At 36.5% G+C, this 24,424-nt stretch overlaps 2 protein-coding genes across 3 annotated transcripts; both read left to right on the forward strand.

Moving 5' to 3' along the window:
- The first annotated feature begins 13,298 nt into the window (after positions 1 to 13,298).
- LOC147533292 (metal transporter Nramp3.2-like) lies at positions 13,299 to 16,591 on the forward strand. Its single transcript, XM_086646846.1, has 4 exons — positions 13,299 to 14,293; positions 14,782 to 14,918; positions 15,014 to 15,666; positions 15,890 to 16,591. Exons 1-4 carry the CDS (start codon positions 13,710 to 13,712, stop codon positions 16,109 to 16,111), a joined length of 1,596 nt encoding a protein of 531 aa, XP_086502972.1. The 5' UTR covers positions 13,299 to 13,709; the 3' UTR covers positions 16,112 to 16,591.
- A 2,139-nt stretch (positions 16,592 to 18,730) lies between these two features.
- On the forward strand, positions 18,731 to 22,461 carry LOC147533293 (FRIGIDA-like protein 3). Of its 2 annotated transcripts, none has more exons than XM_086646909.1 (4): positions 18,731 to 19,220; positions 20,177 to 21,257; positions 21,376 to 21,551; positions 21,640 to 22,461. In XM_086646909.1, exons 2-4 carry the CDS (start codon positions 20,201 to 20,203, stop codon positions 22,249 to 22,251), a joined length of 1,845 nt encoding a protein of 614 aa, XP_086503035.1. In that variant the 5' UTR covers positions 18,731 to 19,220; positions 20,177 to 20,200; the 3' UTR covers positions 22,252 to 22,461. The 2 variants fall into 2 exon arrangements, with proteins under 2 accessions (XP_086503035.1, XP_086503036.1); XM_086646910.1 differs by having other exon boundaries at positions 19,016 to 19,549; positions 19,790 to 21,257.
- Positions 22,462 to 24,424: the final 1,963 nt, after the last annotated feature.

Below are 24,424 nucleotides of genomic sequence, written 5' to 3' on the forward strand. Positions count from 1 at the left end.
AAAATCCTAACAAATCCTAGGGGGTAAGGTGGGATTTTGGTCCAATACAATTTTTGGAATTAGGAATCCTTAGGATTCAAGAGTCCTAGGATTTTTGGTAGCCAAACAGACCAAGTATTCATGATTCCTACCAAATTCCACTTTTGATAGGAATCCTACTTAGGAATCCTGCAACCAAACACACCATAAACCAAATTTCATAGTTTGATGAGGAGGTCTCAGACTCTGAATCAATTCTTTCCATGTAAACCAAAATATAATAGCAAGACCACAGTGAACTAACGCTTGTCCAATAGTTTCTATTTGGTTGCAAAAATAACAAATCAATTAGTTGTCACTATATTTACTGATACGATGCTTAACTGGTAAAGTTTTTGTACAACATTTCCAGAAGAAAAGAATTATACGAAGAATGGTCTTAATATTCCAAATAAAGTTCCAGTTTACTACGAGTTGGGAGTCAGAAATGTGACTAGTTGATATTTGGTGATACATGAAACCAACCGTATAGCTGCTCGCTTTTTTAACCAATGGTATTCTTGCCATCTTCCTAGTCTCAATGGACCTAATGAGATTTTTTTTTGTTAAATGGGATTAGGTATATGTTGGTCAAATGTATTATTAAGAATTTAAATGTCCCACTAATAACTAGTTATTGTTGATGAATTGGGAAACATGTGTAAGTTTTGAATGTATACGATTAATCAGGGGCGGAGCCACGTAGGGGCCGCACCCCCACGGCTCCTAGGTAAAAACGCCTTTAAGTGTAAAAGTCTCGGGATCGAATTTAGGTAAAATAAATGTGATTGCTAAATTATGACACAAAGCTGTAGTTGGCTCGGTGGTTTAGTCACTGGTAGTTCACACGGCATGTCATGGGTTTAAATCCCACTGTCTTATTTTATTTTAAGTGTTATTTGCATCCCCATATTATCCTTAGGTCCTATTAATTCTTCATTCTTATGTATATATCCTAACATTATTTAATTTAACTGCAAATATTATTTATTTATATTTAAATTTTAGTCAAAATAAGTTACAATTAGTTGTAGCCTAATTAGTTGGTAGTATTGCTATGACATATAGAAGTCATTGGTTTGAAAAACATATGATTTTTTTTTTACCGATTTAGACTTATAGTAACTATTTTCGATAGAAGTTAGTATCGTAGCTCCGCAATTCGTCATTAACGACGGTAATCTTTTTTTAACTGCTTAACAGTGCCTGCACAAGAAAAAATTTCTGGCTTCGTCAACAATCAGACCACATATTAATATGAGAATCCTTGTGAAGTTCATGTAGCGTGAGAGCAGGGCCGGCCCTGAGTTTTTGGCGGCCCGGAGCGAAGTTAAAAAATGTGGCCCCTTCGATTAATAGTAAATCGTAAAACTAGGTTACAAAAACTATTTGTGGCGTATAATATTTTTATTAAATTTATGTAATACGGAGCAAAAAAAAAAACTGTGATAACTTTTTTTGTTGAAATGATAATTATAATCACTTCAACATTATTCTTCTTACTTTTTAGTTACAGAATTGATGAACAATCAAGAGTGTCGGCTATATCTTTCTCAATGCACAAAATAGGTCACCATTGAAATTTTTTTTGTACATAGTGGACCAAATATCTTTCAAATAACTTAACACTTCAGTTGGTTTTCTAATCTCCTTTCGTATAATGCGTCTCAACAATTTCAGTTCCAAAATACCATAGTCCGATATATCTTCCACCTTTAAGAATCCAAAAAATATTCTTCAACTTTTATTAGAGTTCTTGCAACGTTAACACATCGTATGACTAGTGACATGTGTTCTTCGTGACTTAAATCAGAAGTGCAATCAAGTATAACTGAGACGTACTTAACATCTTTAGGTTTTTCGCAATAACTTTTAGTCTCAAAAGCCAACATAAATATTACTAATTCATTTTGAATTTTGTGACTAAAGTAATGATAATGAATTTGACCATGTCAGATACTATGAAGGTGCAATTTTACTACCTCATCAAATTCGGCAATCCATTCAATTATGCCCTATAATCAGGGCCGTGCGGTGCCCAGTGCGGGCAGGGCGCCCGCACTGGGCCCCCCACGTACGTGAGGCCCAAAAAAGTTTTTACTTTCCAAGTTTCAATTTTGTTGTCTGTTGCTGTTAGTGTTGGGTCCGTTTCCAATTAAAAATACAAAAAAGAAGTTTGAAAAAGTCAAACTTTTGGAACTCTGGATATATATATATTGTATTTAAGTAAATTAGGGGGCCCACTCTCCAAATATGACGCATTTATTTCTCTCTCTAGTAGGTACTTTCTTTTCTCTCTCTAGTCTTGCTTTCCTTTCTCTCTAACTATTAACTCTTTCTCTCTCTACTTTCCTTTTTCTCTCTAGTTTCTTCTTTTTTCACTTTGCCTTCTTTTATTCTCTCCTTTCCTTACAAGAAAATCAGACTACAAATTACTTAGTTGTTTCAAAATATATAAGGAGAAAAAATTCTAAGTAACATTTTAATTTTTTTGCATCAAATGTTTTTCAAATACATTTTGAGTTGATAAATAAACGATCAATTATCTTTATAGTCAAATTATTTTGAACTCGTTATCAGTTTGTGTGTAATTTTTTTATATTTTGATTATACGTAGGGCCTAAACTAAAATTTTGCACTGGGCCCTCAAATTCTCATGCACGGCCCTGCCTATAATTACCTATTAGAATGTTGATTACTTGATTGTTGAATGAGAAAAGAGATTCATAGAATGTTGATTACTGTCAACACTTGGTTACCCAAGTGGTTGATAGTGTTGACATAAACTCTAAACTTTGAAGGTCCTAGATTATCGCGTTTATCACATCTTGATGATGTATCAATATCATGCAATGACTAACGTCTAACGTAGATCGTAGTCCATATTCAAAGAAAAATGTTCATTACTTGAAAATGGTTATATATTGAGCGAAAAAAGAAGATTTGGTTTTAGTGATTTGGATATAAAAGTTACTCGTATTTAAGAATTAAAATTAAAAGATGAAAAGTTAGTTAAGGATTTGAAATTCGAAGTTAAAATATTAATGATATTTTGATTCATGAAGTTGAAGCATGAAGATATTAATTTAAGTTAAAAATGGGGCGGGGAAGAATAAACAAAGAATATTTAATTAATTAGGAAAAGTTATATTGTTATCATAGAATAAACTTTCGATATAGTATGCATTATTGCTATTATATAGATAACTAAATATCTCATGTTCAATAGTTAAAAGGGATTTTTTCAGATGATGTTTTACCAAAAAATAATACTCCTATATTTGATAGAGTTGTTTTCACTGAAACACCTTGCTGCATTTTATGTTTAGACACCAGAAATAATACAAAATTTTGGGAGAATGTGAGAAACTAAAGGAACTACACAACTAATTTAGACCGATTTTCTTACTGCAATGGCTAATATGGTTTGTTTAATCATCTAAAGTTTTCAAAAATTATAATTTAAATAACTTTAAATTTGTTTCCATTTAAAACATGCTAAAATATTTATCATGCGATAGTATAAAGGAGCCAAAAAAAATTCGCCCCGGACCCCCGAATTCCTGGCCACGCCACTGGCTGCAGGGCAAGGTAGCACAATCATCGGCACTTATGCGGGGCAGTTTACAATGGGTGGCCTATCCTCTACTTTACCTGCCAGTCTGGTGGATCTAACCCACAAGCAATCTGACATCTACAAGTACATTTCACTTCCATGAATCACTTTCTAATACCCATCACATTACTTAATAGTTCTTCCTAAGTTTTAATAAACGTCAAACCACCCATCCTGCTCAGTGTTCCCATAAATCAAATCACTTCGTAACAAAATACAAAAAGTAAAAAATCCAACTTTTTGCATGTTCTGCGACTTTATTTAGTAATTGGACCTACCCAAGTACTTGATCTCTATTCAAAATATTAATCAAAAACAGCTTAAGAACTTACATTATCACATAAGTCTCAGCTCAATCACATAAATCTCACCTAACAAACACACTGATCAACAAACCCAATAGATAGAAAGCAAGAAAGAGATTAAGAAGAATCACTAATATGACTTCATACCTTAACACTATCCTTAAGTTTATTGATTCTGGAAACATAAGTTTGTTTGGGAAGTTCAGAATGAAATGAGAGACAAAGATCCTAAACATTAATTACTCCAAATTTGGTGTACTAGTTGTTATGTTATATAATTGATTTTGTTAACTAGTTTATATTTTATGTTTACTAGGGATAAAGTTTGAGTTAATTCCTATATGGCCCCCTACTTTGTGACCAGCTTCCTTTATGGCCCCCTATTTTCAAGTAAATGTCAGTACTACCCTTCTTAATTCTAAATTTAAAACATTTAAAAGAACTTATTTCCACCTCACCCCTCTTTCTCCACCTCATCTCTCCACCTCATCTCTCCACCTCATCTCTCTCTCTCTCTCCAATTCACCTCTCTCTCTTTCCAACTCACTCCTCTCTCTCTCTCCAACTCACCTTCTTCTTCTCCGATTAAAGTCGTCGGCCGGAATATTTTCCGGCCGACGACCTCCAAAAAAAAAAAATCCGGCCGGAAAATTTTCCGGCCGGCGACTTTAATCGGAGAAGATGAAGGTGAGTTGGAAGAGAGAGATGTGAATTGGAGAGAGAGAGAGGTGAGTTGTAGAGAGAGATGAGGTGGAGAGAGTGAGAGGGGTGAGGTGGAAATAAGTTTTTTGAAATGTTTTAAATTTAGAATTAGGAAGGGTAGTATTGACATATACTTGAAAATAGGGGGCCATATTTGAATTTACGAAAAAAAGGGGGTCATAAAGGAAGCTGGTCACAAAGTAGGGGGCCATATAGGAATTAAAAGTTCTGATTAGCCATTTTTTGGCATTTAATAAATTTTTTATTAAAAAAATGTATTTATCAAAATAATATACTTATATTATTATATTAATAAAAAAGTGAAAATATGAAAAATAAAAAAAAAAATTATATAAAGTTATTAAAAACTAAAATAGAATAGATCTAAAAAATATATATATAAATACTTTTAAGAAATATATCATTATTAAAAATATATATAAATATTGTAATTATTATATTAATACAATATATATATTAAAAACTAAAACAAAATAATATAAAGTTATTAAAAATTAAAATAAAATAATGTAAAAGAAAAATGTACTCTTTTATTAGCTTATAAGTAGAAGTCTTTTTTTTTTTAAATCTATCTGAGTCATTTGGTACGCTATATGAAGTAAGATATATAATCAAATTAAAGAGATCATAAAAAAAAACTTACTAAACTCCCTTACTCATCAATTTCCAGGATAGTTCGGTTCTTCTTAAAGCGTGTTTTCTCTCTCTCGAGCATTGGGTTGGTCATTAAGACAATATAACTACATTTCATACTTTCATATTAGTTATGCGTAAGTAAATTTGGTAATTAAATAAATTGATAATTATGATTTAAGAACTAAATTTTTTACTTTTATATTAGGTATAAATCGTAATATAAGTTTGTTACCAATTAAAAAAAGTCGATATCGAAAAAAAAGGTTGAGTTAAAGAGGCTCTTAACTACTACACAATTTGAGTCTAACTATTGCTCTTCTAATCTCTTTTATGATCTATTTGTTCGTGACTATGTCCAATAATTTGTTTTACATTATTTTATTTTAGTTTTTAATATATATATATATATATATATATATATATATATGTATATATTATATTTTTATTAATATAATAATACAATATTTATATATATTTTTAATATATATATATATATATATATATATATATCTTTAAAATATTTATATATATCTTTTTTAGATCTATTCTTTTTTAGTTTTTAATGACTTTATATTATTTTTATTTTAGTTTTGAGTATTTATATCATTTTTATTAAAATAATAATATAAGCATATCATTTTGATAAATACAATTTTTTTAATAAAAACTTCATTAAATGCAAAAAATGGCTAATCAAAACTGTTAGTCCCACTCTTAGTCATTAAACACTCTCTTGATGCATATGGCAGCAAACTTTATAGCTCTCAAACTTAAAATATAAACTAGTAAACAAAATCAATTATATAACATAACAACTAGTACACCAAATTTGGAGTATATAATGTTTAGGAACTTTGTCATAGACTTCTTATCGAGGAGACATTCTTAACAAGTTACAAAATGTTAGGAGGCAAACTTTGCACAATCATAGTTATTTTATTTTCATAACCTAAAGAGAGAAAAGAGCAAATTAGTAATCAAAATTATCTTGCTAACTAACCATTAAAATGTTAAGTTGGGCAATATGCAATAGGACGGGTTCAGGCTTACCTTAAGGAATGCTAGACAACCTAGTAATTTCAACCCACTTTGGGAACAAGTACTGTTGGACAACAATTGAAAAAATAAATGAAAACATAGATAAAATATGTGTCGTTCATTTTGTTGTCCAATTGTACTTGTCCAATAAATGTGCTGAAATTGCTGGATTACCTAGCAGTGTTGGAATTAGAATGCCCTCTTAAGATAGTTAAGATTAACTACCAGCATATCATTTTAATCAGAGACCCGTTTGGGAAAAAATAGAAAAGTCACGATTTTGAGGCATCCGTAAAAATCTCCAAGGAATAAATACTTTGGTCAATGAGATGTGATTAGAAGGTAATCTTGTTTGAAGTCCGAAAATAAAATTTGATTGTCTATTTACCCCCTAATTTCACCTCCTTTCTTTCTCTCTCATTTCCCCTTTTTATTTTTGTCTTCGTCTCCCTCTCTCTGTTGTTCCTCTATCTCTCTTTCTATCTTTGTTTCTTATGCCTGTCTTTCTCTCACACTCACCACAGATTCAGATGAAACTGATTATTTCTTCCTTGTAACATTTTGCCTCTCATGATGTCTAAATTCGGTTTTAGGTTATCGTTCAGGATAAGAGATTGTTTCTTTGAGTCTCAAACTGTCCTTCGCGAACTAGGGGACAAAACCTGCTTGGAACTGAGAAACTTCTCCAATGTCCAAGTCAGTAAAGGCGTTACTAATGAGTATTGAAGTTCCAAGTTTAGGATTGAACCTTTGATTGGCCTGAGATTTTACTTGTATGTTTGAATATCGTTTACCCGTTTGAACCGAGTTTGTTGCCTTTTACAGGCTTGTTTACCGATTGTTGATAAACGATGTTGGAGACGGTTTAAATCCATCGTCATGGGATGAAACTGCTATTTCACAGTCGTAAGATATTGAGATTCCTCTTTGGGATTATCCCGTATATTTGATAGGTACAAGCTCCCTTATTCGAGGCTATTCGGTATTTTGGATAAATCGAGTTTCCAATCTTGCATAGAAGTATTCTCGTCGCGGGACTCTTGTATCCCAAGTAATTTAAATACATACGATTTTCGCTAACTGGGATCCTGGATCAGATTCGAGGTTAAGTTTGGAAATCATTAGGCACGTTTCTACCTCCATATTTCGGGATTGAGGTATCGATCCACTCACGCAAACTTCCTTTCTCTTTACCAAAAATCCAATAGATACCTGATTGTATTTAGAGCCAGAGCAGGACTTAAGTGCCTAGGACACTCGTACCGACCCCATAATTATAAGATTGAGTGGTTGAACTTTTTTAAATTCACCTCCCTGGTGACTCGTCACGAGTTGACACATTGGATTATTGATCATTTATTGACTTATTGACCTTGGTCAACAGATGATCATTTTTCATATCATTCGACTTTATAAATACTTTATAACAATCATAAATAAGTAGAAAGTGTAACGACAACCAAGCAGTCGATGTCTTACTAGGAATTTCAGTGGAACTAGCCAACAAATTTTTGGCAGATATTACTAGTTTGTTTTGTGTGAATTCTGCTGATGTCAAAAAACGTCACAATTTTATGTAATCAAGGGCGAGCCCACATAGGGGCATGTGGGGGCACATGCCCCCACGGCCCAAATGTGAGTTTTCCTGTGGACTTGAAATTATAACGTCACAATTTTATGTAATCAGGGGCGAGCCCACATAGGGGCATGTGGGGGCACATGCCCCCACGGCCCAAATGTGAGTTTTTGATGTAGAAACGCAGCGGAATTAAAAGAGATGAATAATTAAGTAAGAACGATGAAAATAAAGATCAAATAACTCTAAATAATAAACTTGATTAAAACTTCAATGGGGTTTTTCTCTCAATCTGAGAATCATAGACAAACTAGATATCCTTTTATAGGATTCTGGACTTTCCTAGATAGACTTGAATTAGACTTTCTAAATAATTAAATACTGCAACTGCCTAAATAACTTGGACTCAAATATGAACCTTTCCAATTATTGGAAATATTAAAATAGCATAATTCCTAAACCTAAATTAATTAATAATCATACTAAAATAAGGACTTCCTAATTCTACTCTCTCTGGCCGGTTGGTCCATGACCGGGTCCGGTCATGGAAATAGTCTCCACGCCGGGTGCCCCTGCATCAGCATCCCCTTCCCTCAAGAGGTTCGTCCCGAACCGATTGATTAAGAAAAGCTGGATGTATCCGCATAAGATTGAATTTCACCAAGGCGATTCGCAACGCCCACTTCGAACGAAGGTTGTATTGGAAGTGATGGATACTAATATGTAAGAAAACGCCAACCTCATATCCAATCTCATATGCCAATGATTGAATCAAAATTATCTTGAGTGAATGAAGAACCTTCATCTCGACATCTTCATAAAATTCGTCGTCAACAACCAAAGTATAAACGTAACCAACTTCAATTAAGTTACCGAGGTGGAAACGTGTAGTGTTGATATGACGCCCAAAATCCTCCTTCCCACGTTCATCTTCATGAAGTTTATAGAACATAATTCTATCATATTTTGTCAACTTATGAAATCCGACATTATCACTACTCGGCGAATTCATAGCCATAGAGATTCTACTACCAAAGTATGATTCGTCGTAACCATTGCCAGAGCTCCACTTCCTTCCCATTGTAGAAGAAGAATTTCCCACACGCATTAGTCCATGAAGCAGTGTGGGTTGGTTTGGATAAAACCCTTGAAAACCACTTGAATTTCCATCGCAAAAGTTCGAACCGATAGCTTTAATCTCCTCTCTCTTGCTGCCACCACCGTTATTCATCAAATTCCAATATGTTAAGGCTTGGTATTGGAAGGAATGGTCCATGTTATCATTAACCAAGACAAGAGAAGACTGATTAGGTGGATGAGATTGAAGAGGAGCAAGGATCTCACTGCTAACATCTAATATATGTTCACCAAATCCAACACCAACATTGATGGTTGGTATTCCCTTAGCAAATATTGTCACTGCCACGTCCCCTGGCTTATGGTAGCTTGCAGGATCCAACGCAATTGCTCTATTTGAATCAGTGACAACTTCAGCGAAATTAATGATGATGTTAGCTTGAGCACGGCTTGCAAAAAGATGAGGGTTGTGAGGATCCATGTTGTTGGCCTTTTTTTTGGATTGAAACTTCTCCTTAATAACTGTGTAGTTTTTCAACAGCAAATCGGCTTGAGAAGGAGCTGCTCGGGTGTGAGTAACCTCTTCGTATTCAACTTCTTCGTGATCGACTTCTTCAACTTCTTCGTAATCTTCTTTTTCTTCTTCAGGTTCACTTTCAATATTCTCTCCCATTACATGAGGTTCGACTCTATGCTCATCAAAAATAGGTTTTTCCCATTGTGATTGAGCTTCCCTCTGATCAACAATAGGTTCGATTGAAGTAGTAGGGTTGGATGTCGAAGTAGAAGAATGATCAGAATTAGGGCTGCGATTTTCATCGCGTTCTTCTTTAATATCATCTGAATTTGCTTCAGTGAACGTATCTTCGGCTTTCTCTTCTTCTTCTTCGTCGAAATCCTCCTCTTGTACGACAATATCATATCCTATCGATCGTCTAAGTGTCCTATCAGTAATAACTTTTGCACCTTTGACAGAAATATAACGACTCTTAAAAGTCTCTTGTGAAGTATAATCAGTAACATTAGAAGCCAAATCCCCTAAAATTTTTGTGAAATCAGCACTGCTATCTTGACGCTTCTCTCCTGAACCAAAAGAAGCCCAATTCATTCTAAAATTTTGCTCAACATTAGGCATCAATGCCCCATTATAAGTATGTAAAATCCTTGCTGCTGCATCATGACATATAAACTCAACAAAACCATAACAATCAGATTGACCCGTTTGCTTATTACGAATTACTTTCACATTAACAACCTCTCTAGTATGAGCAAAATAACCATGAATATAACTCTCTTCCATCCAAGGTTGCAGATTACCAATCCAAAGAGTTCGAACCTCATCGACACTAGTTGGTGGAGAGGTTTGATACGAATGTTGTTGTTGTTGTTGAGGCATCATGTAAGGTTGAGCTTGTTGTGGTGGTTGTTGTTGGTTCCAAACAGGAGGTGTAGCTTGATTTTGGTAAGGTTGCAACATAGCCCATTGTTGTTGCTGTTCCATCAGCGGTGGTGAATACGGTGGTGAATGGCTTGGTGGCAAATAAGAATGGTAATACGGTGGTGGTGGTGGTGGTGGTGGTGGTGGTGTATATGGTGGAGCTTCACTAAAGTTAGAGTATGGTGAAGATATAGCCATGGATGGAGTGAAAAAAATATCTGTGTTTTGTGAAAACATAGAAGTAATGGCGGTGGGTGGTGGTTGTTCCTTAGAGATATAAGAAGATGAAGAAGGATGATACGAAAAATAAGACGTACTAGGTTTGCCTCCGGGTTTCCAAACATATGAACATGCCGAATGCTTTTTTGGATTATGATGATTTTCTTCTGTATTTATTTTGTCTACGGAGTTGTGTTTTGAATAGTCTAATTCGTATCCAAAATCATCCATACTTGACTCATCGAAATTTTCTGCCCCATAGTGGGAGAAGTTATTTTCTTGTTGATCATTGAAATAAATATCTTGGTAAGATAAATCATCTTCCTCGTAATTCGATCGATCTTCAAAAATCTTTCATCACTATAGGACGAAGAATCCATTGATATAAAAACTAACCTTCACGATAAAAAAAAAATCCAGAATTTTGATGGCTCTAGATACCACTTGATGTAGAAACGCAGCGGAATTAAAAGAGATGAATAATTAAGTAAGAACGATGAAAATAAAGATCAAATAACTCTAAATAATAAACTTGATTAAAACTTCAATGGGGTTTTTCTCTCAATCTGAGAATCATAGACAAACTAGATATCCTTTTATAGGATTCTGGACTTTCCTAGATAGACTTGAATTAGACTTTCTAAATAATTAAATACTGCAACTACCTAAATAACTTGGACTCAAATATGAACCTTTCCAATTATTGGAAATATTAAAATAGCATAATTCCTAAACCTAAATTAATTAATAATCATACTAAAATAAGGACTTCCTAATTCTACTCTCTCTGGCCGGTTGGTCCATGACCGGGTCCGGTCATGGAAATAGTCTCCACGCCGGGTGCCCCTGCATCAGTTTTCCTGTGGACTTGAAATTTCCCTCTATAATAGATGGTGTGCCTACAGAACAGTTTGGGCATTTATAAGCCAGACTTATCAATTGTCGCCATTTAATTATAACTTTCTAACCCACCTTCTCTTTTATGTCCAGCCCATTAACAACTCACGATTTGACCTCATATTAAGTAGGAAATATTAACTCCACTAACCATTTTTGTTAGAGTTATTTCCCATATGGCCCCCTACTTTGTGACCAGCTTCCTGCCTGGCCCCCCACTTTACGAAAAATACTCATATGGCCCCCTTCCGTTATAACACCGTCACTCTCTCTCCTCCATCTCTTTTTCTCTCTCTGCCATGTCACGCCACATCATCTGTTACGCCACCTCATCACCTTCTCCGGCAAAAGTCGCCGGCCGGCCAAATTTCCGACCGGCGACCTTCAAACTAAAAAAAAGTTTTTTTTTCTCTCTCCTCTCTCTCTCTCTAAATTTTTTTTTTCTTTCCCCTCTCTCTCTAGATCTAGAGAGAGAGGATTGATCCGTTCAAGGTCCGAACAGACCTTGAACGGATCTGTTCAAGGTCTGATCCCTTCAAGACGGATCAATCCTCTCGCTCTCTCTAGATCTAGAGAGAGAGAAGGGAAAGAAAAAAAAAATTTAGAGAGAGAGAGGAGAGAGAAAAAAAAAACTTTTTTTAGTTTGAAGGTCGCCGACCGGAAATTTGGCCGGCCGGCGACCTTTGCCGGAGAAGGTGATGAGGTGGCGTAACAGATGATGTGGTGTGACATGGCAGAGAGAGAAAAAGAGATGGAGGAGAGAGAGTGACGGTGTTATAACGGAAGAGGGCCATATGGGTATTTTTCGTAAAGTGGGGGGCCAGGCGGGAAGCTGGTCACAAAGTAGGGGGCCATTAGGAAAATAACCAGTTTTGTTATATGCGCTCACATCCCTTTGATTTGAACATAAAGTAGCTTATGTTGCGAGTGTATATAATACAAGTGGTGTATGCATTTAACATTTCTCTTATTACACGGGTTTTTTGCTAGCATGTTTATAACTTTATATTATTTTTTTCTCTTCCACTTGGGGCGACTCCTTACTCCTTAGCATTAAATTTTAGACTATGTTCTTTGTTGTTTTCGATTACCATCCACTTAAAGTCTTGAACAATTTTTAATGTAAACTAAAGTAATTTTTTTTTTTTGGTTCTCTATATGTCTCTTTAAGTTTTAATAGTAGTAATTTTTTTTGTTTACATTAGGATTTAAGGTAAGAATTTCTAGTATTACAAAACGTTAGTTAATAATATTAATAAATCTTTTTTTATGTCATTGTGTTTCAACTTCGATATTATTGATAATGGAACTATTATGTTGTGATTTCAAAAGATGAAAATTCGTCGAATACAATGATAGATGTTTATTTATTTGAAAATTTATTTATTTAATTTTTTTTTTTATGAACTATCTCAAAAATGTGCCCCCACCAAAAAAAGTTTCTGACCTCGACACCTCGTCAGCGTACTTAACATTAAATTCAATCGATCAATGCAAGTGAAAGACATATGCTTACAACTAAAAAATCCATTGATAATGAAGACACTTTAATACTTTATCCAATATAACAATCTTTTTTGTAATGGAAATGGGTGGTGAAACACTTCCATTAATATTCTCTTTTCAGAGAATAAGCATGGGCAATAAAGAAAGTTAAAAACTGGGCTCTTTCCAAGTAGTTTCCACCCGCAACACGCCAACCATACATTTGTATGGACTATTTTATTATGAAAAGAATGTTGCCACTGTAACATCATCCCATTTCTTTCAAATCACCTAAAAACAAGTAAACAAATCAGAACCGTCAAATCCTCGATCACACCACTAATAGAGTAATAATTTTTTTGTTGTATACGTCAACTTAGAAAACTCGTGTTGTCACGTGCCAACAACACAAACCCTCAAGCTCACTCGTGGTCCACTAACGATTCTTATCATATGACTTAGTAGTTCTTAATCAGATCTCTACCGTTCATTATTGAATTTGCTTGTTTTCAAGGGCATTTAGACTTGTAATATTATAGTTATTTTACTACTGGGAGTTCAGTAGCACTCTTAAGTAAACATTCTCCGTTCAGTGCTTTCATAAAGAATGGTCGAAAAGCTTATAAAGCTTCCACCGATTAGAGAGAGAGAATAGAAGAGGAAGAGATTTGAGTTTCAGCTATGGCTCCCCAAATTAAGATTGGAGAAGAAGATGATGAGCGTAGTTTACTATTGGGTAGAGGGTATAATGAAACAGATGAAGGAGGAGAAGAGACAGCTTATGAATCAGATGATAAGATCGAGATTGCTGGTATTGATGAGAATAAAGGAGAAACATCAGCTTTAGACTTGGAAGATTATTCCTCTGTGACTCCACCATTTTCATGGAAGAAACTTTGGTTATTTACAGGTCCTGGGTTTTTAATGAGTATTGCTTTTCTTGATCCAGGAAATTTGGAAGGAGATCTTCAATCAGGAGCAATTGCTGGGTATTCACTTTTATGGTTGTTAATGTGGTCTACTATAATGGGGCTTTTAATTCAATTATTATCAGCTAGACTTGGGGTTGCTACTGGTAGGCATTTGGCTGAACTTTGTAGAGAGGAATACCCAAAATGGGCAAGTATGTTGTTGTGGTTAATGGCGGAATTTGCTTTGATTGGTGCTGATATTCAGGAAGTTATTGGTAGTGCTATTGCTATTCAGATTCTTAGTCAAGGGTTTATTCCCCTTTGGGCTGGTGTTCTTATCACTGCAATTGATTGGTAAATTCAGAAAACCTAAAAAAAAGTTTTTTCCTTTTTGAAGTTTTTGGTTCATTATTTCAGTTTGATCAATTAGATAAGGTTGAATTCAGAACAAATTAGGGTCCTTAGCCTGAAAATTTCCCTTTCCTGTGGACATGATTGTTAAATAGTAGTCCTACTACATAGACAAAGGGTACTCTCATAGTCAATATTATAACATCTAGGTTCTAATCATTGCCAATTACGTACTTTTGAGTTTGATGGCCACAAACTTGACATACTATCGTAGCTAGGCCCACACGTGATAGAATTGAAAACTTCACGTTTTCCGCATCACCCAACACAACAAAAAGAACCCCACATGTGAGGGGGCGAGTGAGAATAGTCCCATTTGAACAAAGGGTACTCTTGTAAAGAAGGATATAATATCTAAGTGAGTCCACAATTGGTTTTAGAGTACAATTTGATTGCTTTTCTAAGTTTATTTAAATTGATTTTGTGAACAGTTTCATCTTTTTAATCCTCGAGAACTATGGAGTAAGGAAATTAGAAGCTGTTTTTGCTGTTCTTATTGCAACTATGGCTATTTCATTTGCATGGATGTTTGGTCAGACTAGACCCAGTGGGAAGGAGCTTCTTATAGGTATAAAATAAGAATTTTATCTCATACTAAAATTTTCTCCCTCTCGTATAATGTTAACAATGAGAAAAGCATCTAAAACTAGGTTCTTTTTGTAGGTATCTTGGTTCCAAAACTTAGCTCTAGAACCGTACGACAAGCCGTGGGTGTTGTTGGTTGCGTTATTATGCCTCATAATGTGTTTTTACATTCGGCTCTTGTCCAATCAAGAAAAGTCGATATCGAAAAGAAAGGTCGAGTTCAAGAAGCTTTGAACTACTACACAATTGAATCAACTATTGCTCTTCTCGTCTCATTTATGATCAATTTGTTCGTGACTACGGTGTTTGCAAAGGGATTCTATGGTACGGAAAAAGCTAACAGTATCGGCCTAGTAAACGCAGGACAATATCTAGAAGAGAAGTTTGGAGGAGGGTTGCTCCCAATTCTTTATATTTGGGCTATTGGTTTATTAGCTGCAGGGCAAAGTAGCACAATCACCGGCACTTATGCGGGGCAGTTTATAATGGGTGGTTTTCTTAATCTTCGTTTGAAAAAATGGATGAGAGCATTGATCACGAGAAGTTGTGCAATTATTCCAACTATAATTGTTGCTCTTATTTTTGACACTTCAGAAGAATCATTAGATGTTCTAAATGAATGGCTTAATGTTCTTCAGTCTGTTCAGATTCCATTTGCAGTTCTTCCTTTACTTTGCTTGGTTTCCAAGGAGCAAGTTATGGGTGTCTTCAAAATTGGTCCCACTCTCAAGGTAACCTCTAAATTTCTGTTCATCTTATCGAGTTCTTAATCGTTTGCTTAGTCATTAGACTCATTGTTTATTACTATGTGACTTTTCAACATTTTTGCCATTGATATCATGAACATGCTTGTCAAATCCCCCGATAAGACCTTAATAACGAGTTCCTGAAGAAACTTAGACACTTATACTTGGAAAATAATGGTTCACGTTTGAGTTGTTTCTTTGACTGTAGATGGCGGCATGGAGTGTGGCTGGTCTGGTGATAGTGATAAACGGTTACCTTCTGCTAGAATTCTTCCGTTCAGAAGTGACGGGACTTTTCTTTGGTTCTCTGATATTTATTATTACAGCTATGTACGTTTCATTTATTATCTATCTCGTGGCGCGGAGTGGTGTCTCCTGTTCGTGGCTGAAAACAATATGCCCCAAGATCTTCACCGGCTCTGGAAACTAAGTACCGATCTTTAAAACCCCCAAATATTCGAACCATCTTGATTTCTCTTTTATGATGGAAGAATTTCTAAATATCGAAAATGAAAGTTTATGTAGTTTAAGCTAGAAGTTGCATATATTCATTCACTACAGTTATGGCTAAGGTTATCTAGATTCTGACTGGAAGTGCTCTTCGATGCTGGAAAATGGATATTATCGTCTTGTCATATGGATATTATCGTCTTGTCATACCCACACTGTCTGCTTGGTTTCCTCGCGTAGGCAGCATGGAGGTTTCTCACTCTTCTTCATTGTAAAAGAAAGATTAGAGTAGTTTATTCGTCTTTGGGTGAATTCTTAACAATGTAATGAGGGTTTAGAAACATTAGCTGCAGGATTTTGTAATTGGAAACAATATACAAGAGTTGGGGATTGTTTTGTTTCAAGACAGTTATGATAGGTGAGATAACTTTATCTATGAAAAATGATAATATTCAATCCATTTGATGTTTTTTTTATCTTTTAATTGTTGGAGCAACTACAGTAAGGCCATTTTTGTAGCAAATGGAGGGTTAACACGAGAATATGGTTACCCTAAAAAATCCACCTCGGGAAGAAGAAGAAAAAGGGAAAGTTATAAGATAAAATTCACCCGGATTGCCCTTCGGCAGCGTATTTGAAGTGATATCACTTGCATATTGTTTGTCTCCTAAAACGTACATTAGAATGTCAGTGTATTTAAGTGTTTAGACAACCGGTGTTGTAACACAAATCGTGATGTTTTCTTTGTCCGCAGTCTCCCAACATAAATTATTTTCTACAGTTATTGAGTGGAAGTTTTATGTTTTTCTGTTTTATCAAAATCTTTTTCATCGTGTTACCTTCTTTGCCGTTTTATTAAGGCCAGCGCTTTGGGGAAAGCTAAATAGTTTCCGAGGTGTGAAGACTTAGTCAAAATTTGGTCAATTTTGTTTGACAATTTTATTCAGGGGAAAGCAAAATAGCTTCTCCACCTCAGCTCTCTCTCTCTCTCCACCTCACTTCTCTCTCCACCTGATCTTCTCTCTCCCTACCATTCTCTCTTTCTCTTCTCCGAATAGGTCGCCGACCGGAAAATTTTCCGGGCGGAGACCATGAAAAAAAAAGGGTTAATTCCGTTTTAGCCCCCGATTTGTAACCAACTGGCCGTTTTGGCCCCTAATTGTGTCCGGCAGTTCGTTTTGGCCCCAAAAAATTCCTAAATGGCCCCAAATTTTTTCAACCTCCCAATTCTACCCCCATGGCATTTCTGTAATTATTTTTTTTTCTTTTTCTTTGTCCACCTCATCTAACAATTGACACATCACTCTGTCCACCTCACCCTTCTTCTCCGGCGAACCGGAATAAAAAATTCCGGCCGGCCACCTTTACCAAATTTTTTTTTTTTTTCATTTCTCTCTCTTCTTCATCTCCTTCTTTCTCTCTCTTCTTCATCTTCTTTCTTTACCTCTCTCTCTCTAACCCTTCTCTCTCTCTCTATAATCCGGCGAAAGGGCGGAGCCCCTTCGCCGGATTATAGAGAGAGAGAGGGGTGAGAGAGAGAAGGGTTAGAGAGAGAGAGGTAAAGAAAGAAGATGAAGAAGAGAGAGAAAGGAAGAAGAGAGAGAAAGGAAGAAGAGAGAGAAGAAGAAGAGAGAGAAAGAAGGAGATGAAGAAGAGAGAGAAATGAAAAAAAAAATATATTTTGGTAAAGGTGGCCGGCCGGAATTTTTTATTCCGGCCGGCAACCTTTCGCCGGAGAAGAAGGGTGAGGTGGACAGAGTGATGTGTCAATTGTTAGATGAGGTGGACAAAGAAAAAGAAAAAAAAAATAATTACAGAAATGCCATGGGGGTAGAATTGGGAGGTTAAAAAAATTTGGGGCCATTTAGGAATTTTTTGGGGCCAAAACGAACTGCCGGACACAATTAGGGGCCAAAACGGCCAGTTGGTCACAAATCGGGGGCTAAAACGGAATTAACCCAAAAAAAATTCACTCACTCTCTCTTTCTAGAAACTCCGGCGAAGGGGTTTCCCTTCGCCGGAGTTTCGGTTTGTTGAAGAACAGACCGATCTAGCCTGTTGAAGAACAGACCGGAACTCCGACGAAGGGAAACCCCTTCGCCGGAGTTTCTAGAGAGAGTGAATTTTTTTTTCCATGGTCGCCGGCCGGAAAATTTTCCGCCCAGCGACCTAATTGGAGAAGACAAAGAGGTGAGGTGGAGTGTTTTTTTTATTTCCCCTTAAAATTTATTTCCTCGTAAATTTTTTAAAATTCTACATATTCCCTTTAAAATTTCACACCCCGGAAACTATTTAGCTTTCCCCAAAGCGCTGGCTTTTATTAAATGTTAATTGATGAAGAAAAATTGAGAGGAGGTAATTTCATTATTTGATAAAGAACCAGAAGTTGAGAAAGAAAAATTTGGTATTCATCCTTTGTGAATGGAATTAGGGAAGAAGAAGATAACCAATAAGACAATAATTGAGAAGAAGTGGAAGATGTCAGAGAGAAGGGCAAAAAGAGTGTGGGAAGAAACACTTAAAAGACCACCTAGAGAGAAAACAAAAAAGAAAACGAGTGTATAGAATAACACTTGTAAGACCAACTGACAAAAATATCGTAGTAGAAGAAAATTTAGTTCATCACACAAGTAAAAGAATTGTAAGTTCGTAAAAGTAGATATGAAGAATGGAAAAATGAGAGAGAGGAAATGGGAGAGAGTAAATCACCAAATAACCAAGGGATGCAATCACCAATTTTGGGGGCATTCTATCATGTGGACAAAAAATAAGAGCTAAACTGTTAAGTGGACCAAAAGTTGGAGCCATTTGCCAATTAACCCAAAAGAAGATAATAGATCAAAATTACAGTCTATAAGATTGGTAAACAATATGAAATAGAGTTGTCGTTCTATCTTGCGAAATTTAGGGTTCTCTTCCTTTTTTTCGTCTCGTAAATCTTCGCATGAGCCCTGTTCAAGCCGAAATAACCTAACCTCAACGAGATACAATCGCGTAGACGGATTTAGGGTTTCGATTTTATTGCTGAGCTTCTACTTCAACTTTTCCATCTATTAGGGTTTTCATTATCATCTTCCATTCTCCTTAAGGTGCGAAACTTTCTTCATATTCTGTCTTTCCGTTTTCTCTTAACAAATTTCTAGCATGTTATTGTTCTCTAGTAGACAATGCAATTGAATTTAATTTTCTTAAGGTAACTTTAGGTTATAACTGTGCCTGATTCATGACTATTCAAATTATGTTTTGTTTGTAGAGAAATTGCGAAAATTTAGTTTGCTTGTAATGTTGAAGATAGATTGATTCTTGACATTGTGATTGTATGGGTCCTTCTGTTAAGAGGATTTTATGTAAGTGATCATACCAGGAAATGGTTCCATGAATCTGTGATGTTCTTACCAGACCATCACACCATCACACCGTCACACCATCACACCGTCACACCGTCACACCGTCACACCGTCACACCGTCACACCGTCACACCATCACACCATCACACCATCACACCATCACACCGTCACACCGCCACACCGTCACACCGCCGCACCGTCACACCCATTCTTCAAATGAAACAAATGAAGAAGCCAACAAGCTGGACATAGTAAGTGATCATACCAAAAAAAGGGTTCCATGAATCTGTGATGTTCAAGATAAAGTTAGATACGGTAGGGTGAGTCTGTATTGCTAAACCGTCAACCACTAATTGAGTTATGCATAAAGGGTCAAGATACATGTACTTCTAATTTCTAGGAGCAAAAAACGTATTAGATTCGTTGGTTTAATTCCTTGAAGTTCTGGCTCATTGGACACCAACTTATACCTGTGTTGCCTAATTCTTATATAATTTTCCTATTACGTATGTATTATTCGGCGTACATCTTCTGAAGTATGTGGAAACCTATTGCATATTTTCAAGCACTAAAACAGATCAAAGAAGAGAACCAGTAATCTTCATTAAGGTTCATTTTTTTGTTATGTAGTTTGTGCTTTCTTATGATGAGAATGTGGTAAAGTTTGCGCTTTCTTATTTTGGGAAATTTGTTACAGGAATCAATCCATCCCTCTGTAGTCATGACTGATGCAGAATCAGTTCCGGCCAGTGTTGACTCAGCAACCTCTACTTTTGAACAGTTGGGCGAGGCATTCATTGCACTAGAAGCTCACGGTAGTGCATCTGAAAACAAGGTTCAGTGGAAGGAAATTGAAGAATATTTCCAGAACCTTGAGAAATCATTGAACAAAGGATTCAGCGATTTGAAGGAAAAGGAGAATGCATTTGTGCAGAAGGAAACCGAGTCACTAGCTCTGATTGCTGAGAGAGAGTCTGTCGTTTCTTCTAAAGAACAAGCTCTGGTTGATCGAGTACAGGAAGTCAAAGACACTGCTGTTGCTGCTATTTTGGAGGCATGGGAAAAATTCAAACCTGCTTCTCCAGAGCCTGTTGATGTTGCTAATGATACAGATCTCAAGGTAAGTAGCTCACCTAATGGTGATCTCAGTTCATCTCTCCCTGCTCCAGAGGAGAGTTCCCCTTATAGATCGAGCGAAAATGCTATGGCTGTTGATGTTCAGCCCCGTCCAGAGCTAACGCAATTTTGCGAGCAGATGGATGCAAAAGGGCTTTTGAATTTCATTATGGAGAACGAGAAAAACATCGTTGACATACGCAGGGAAATTCCCCTTGCACTGAAAAGTGCATCAAAACCCGCCCAATTAGTGCTGGATTTGCTGGAAGGGTTTTACCCCCTCGATCAAACTACTACCAATCAAGGTGACAGTAGGGATTCATCCCTCCAGGGCATGCGCAGATCATGTGTTATGTTGATGGAATCTGTAGCCCCCTTGTTGGTAGTTTCAGAGCCTGATATCGATGACCCTCTGAACCCTGAAACCAAGCAGCAAGCCAAGACCATTGCCGATGAGTGGAAACCTAAGTTGGCCGAGGGGGGCATTGACGCGGCCAATGGAAATTCATTGGAAGCAGAGGCATTTCTGCAGCTCCTCGCAACTTTTAGGATTGCTACGGAGTTTGATGAAGATGAACTTTGCAAGCTTGTTCTTGCTATTGCTCGCAGCAGGCAAGCACCTGGGCTCTGCCGTTCTCTTGGTCTAACACACAAGATGCCAGGTTGGTGTTCTGTTAACGTGGTCTGTCTAGAGGCAAAATATGAAGAGACCTAGTGAAGTACGGGACAAGTTTGGATTTTGTTGGATAAGTGCTAGTTTGATCCTCCATGTTTTTGCAGGTGTAATTGAAAAGTTGATCAGCAGTGGGAGACAAATTGAAGCTGTACATTTTGTGCAATTCTTCAAGCTGACCGACAACTACTCTTCTGTGTCTCTTCTAAAGACACACCTGAAGGACTTGAGGCGAAATTCACAAGCAAAGATTGTGAGTGCAGGAGGGGCTGTCGGCGTTCAGGTATTTTTCTTACACATGATACGAACTAACTATACGTCTTTATCATTCTCTCCTAAAATGATAAATTTCTACGTCTTCGCAATTTCAGAATGAATCAAATGCGCAAGAGCTTGCTTCACTCAAAGGCATTATCAAATGCGTTGAAGTGTACAAGCTCGAAGCAGAGTATCCACTTGATCCACTTCAAAGACGAGTTGCTCAACTCGAGAAGTCGAAAGCTGATAAGAAAAGGATGGGAGAAGTGACAAAACATCATCAGCCAAAAAGAGCTCGAGCAAATGGAGGACACTATGGTTCGCGCATGCCTATTTCAGCTATGGATATTCAGCAACCCCCACCCGTCTATGCTGATAGGGGCGTATATCACGGGGCTGCTGCAGAAAGGTACTATCCTCATTCAGTCGGAGGTCTTACTTCAACATATGACTATCATCAGATGCCTATTGCTGCTGCTGCTGCTGCTGGTAGCACTGCTCCTGTTGCTGGTGGCGGTGCTGCTACTGCTGTTGCTGGTGGCGGTGCTGCTGGTGGTCCACCTGGTGTTGGTGGTTATGTGCAGCAGCAACATACCATTACTCGGAGACCGTATTATTATTCCCAGGAAGAGAAGACGACTCCTGCATCATACACTACTGATCCAACTACTTACGGAAGCTATGCTCCTAATGGAATCCAACCTTCCCATCAACCGTATATGTAATATCGATGTTAGTATTTGTAGGAAATCAGTTAAGAAGAGTGATACATGAGGAAATATAATAGATGCTATTTTAATGCCCAAGTTATTTTCATTTTGATCAAGTAACTTTTGCTCTGAATAACAATGGATTGTATTCATCAAGTGTTTTCATTGCACATGTACTCCTGAAAGCTCTTTTACCTGAATTACAAAGTCGGATCAGATTTTATACTCCATTTGTGTTAGTAGTGGAATGGTCTAGAATCTTTTCAGTTGGGTTCATGCACAATTTGGCTGGCTAAAAGCATCCATGATAGAGGTCTGACTGGGTGGCCACTTTCTGTTTCCTTCTTAGGTAATAGATCATACTTCCTGGAAGGAACTGTGAAATGTAGTTGAAAGTTAGGTCTAAAGAGCGGGTGGTGGGTTGCAGGTACAACTGAAAACGACCTCAATTTCTAAGATGTCCTTTGGCAAGTAAAAATAGAATTTATTTCAACAAAAAAAAAAAAAGTAAAAATAGAATTTTTTCTACTTGTAGTAGAAATTTCTTTGGTTTAATTAAAAAAAAAAGTATATTTGGTAAATTATTTATTTATAAGTCAAAAAAAAGTTACAAGCTAGTCTAGTAACATTTTTCAAAATTCTGTATTCTGTTTTTTGGAGGAGGTATTTGATTTTAATTAAGTTATGATTTTGGTGATGATTGAAGGGGTGGTATAGTGGTTTTGATGGTGGTGGTGGACGTGAGGTATTATGCTCAAGGTGGTGGTGGTTGTTTTGTAGGTATACTAGTGGTTGGCGTGGTAATATAAGTAGTAGAGGTGTTGAATTTGTAGTGGTGGTTGAAACATGGTGGTTGAAGTGTGATGATAGCCGAGGTGTGGTGGTGGTGGTGGTGAATTGAGGTGTGATGGTTGTGGTGGTGGAGGTATGGTGGTGGTGGTTGAGGTATGGGGTGGTGGTTGTCTTGGAGATAGAGGTACGACGGGAGAGACGGTGGTGGTTGTGGTGGAGATATGGGTGTGGTGATGGTTGTCGTAGAGTCGTAGAGGTAGAGGTACGGTGGAGCGGTGGTTGGAAGGGAGGTTTCGATTTGGTGCCAGAAAGAAAAAATATAAACTTTAAAATGAATTTACATTTTTTTCTTATTTGGAAAGTGACTACAGAAAGTCATTAAGGAGATTTTGACATTGACTCCTACTTTTATATCTATATTAGGACTACACCCCCATTTTAAAACTTTTGATTTACACCCCCACGTGAATGGAAAACGTTAACTTCTAGTTAAATGTCGGTTGTGCGACATGTGAATCGGGACAAACACACCCTTATGTATGATTTTGACATTTGACCCCCACTGTTATATTAATATCAGGACTACACCCCCATTTTTAAATTTTTTTGATTTATACCCCTACGTGGACGGAAAACGTTAATTTCTAAGTAAATGTCCTGAGAATCATACATGTGAATCAGGACAAAAACACCCTTATTTACATTTAATTTCCATCTCAATACCTTCTTCTTTCTTCTTCCATCAATCAATTTCATCAACCACATAAAACTATTCCCTTCATTGACTGTCACCACCATCATCATCATCATCATCATCTTCATCTTCTCCAACCTATGTAATCATCGCCACAGTCTTAATATTCACAAACAGCTTGAACTAATTTTCTTGATAATAAATCATCTTCAAGTCAATCATTATCAACACTACTCGGCCAATGATTTTGCAAAAATTTGTGAAAAGAGGTATCAACAACTCATACATCCTAAAATAGAGTCATCTCATTTCAAAAACACGCACTGAAGTATCAACAACTTATACATCCCAAAATGGAGTCGCTTCTTTTCAAAAACATGGACTAAAATGAGTTTCTCTTGAAATCATGACGATCTTCGATTATTGCCACCATCATCATCTTCTTCTTCTTCTTTTTAATCAACTCTCAGATTTGATTTCTTCTATGAGGTGACCTTTAACTCAATCAACTCTAATCAACCAAAGATGACATACAACTTTGTTCACTAACTAAAACCCCTACAGTTGATGATGGTGGCTTGTGAAGATAAAGATTATGTTGGTGACTATGTAGGGATAGTGGGAACCGGTGAAAGGGAATGGTTGTCTGTGGCTGATGAAATTGAGTAATAGAATAAAGAAGAACAAGGGATAGGGAAGGAA

This window comes from Eschscholzia californica, unplaced genomic scaffold, assembly GCF_041429995.1.
Source record: "Eschscholzia californica isolate CP2 unplaced genomic scaffold, dmEscCali1.0.p SCAF_6, whole genome shotgun sequence".
Taxonomy (NCBI): Eukaryota; Viridiplantae; Streptophyta; class Magnoliopsida; order Ranunculales; family Papaveraceae; genus Eschscholzia; species Eschscholzia californica.

What these genes read in the sequence shown, in the direction of transcription:
- LOC147533292 (XM_086646846.1), top strand. Translation starts at nt 13,710, where the DNA reads ATGGCTCCCCAAATTAAGATTGGAGAAGAAGATGATGAGCGTAGTTTA. An exon ending in TGGGAAGGAGCTTCTTATAG is followed by an intron (nt 14,919 to 15,013) that starts GTATAAAATAAG and finishes TTCTTTTTGTAG; the next exon opens with GTATCTTGGTTCCAAAACTT. An exon ending in AAATTGGTCCCACTCTCAAG is followed by an intron (nt 15,667 to 15,889) that starts GTAACCTCTAAA and finishes CTTTGACTGTAG; the next exon opens with ATGGCGGCATGGAGTGTGGC.
- LOC147533293 (XM_086646909.1), top strand. Translation starts at nt 20,201, where the DNA reads ATGACTGATGCAGAATCAGTTCCGGCCAGTGTTGACTCAGCAACCTCT. An exon ending in TCTAACACACAAGATGCCAG is followed by an intron (nt 21,258 to 21,375) that starts GTTGGTGTTCTG and finishes ATGTTTTTGCAG; the next exon opens with GTGTAATTGAAAAGTTGATC. An exon ending in GAGGGGCTGTCGGCGTTCAG is followed by an intron (nt 21,552 to 21,639) that starts GTATTTTTCTTA and finishes TCGCAATTTCAG; the next exon opens with AATGAATCAAATGCGCAAGA.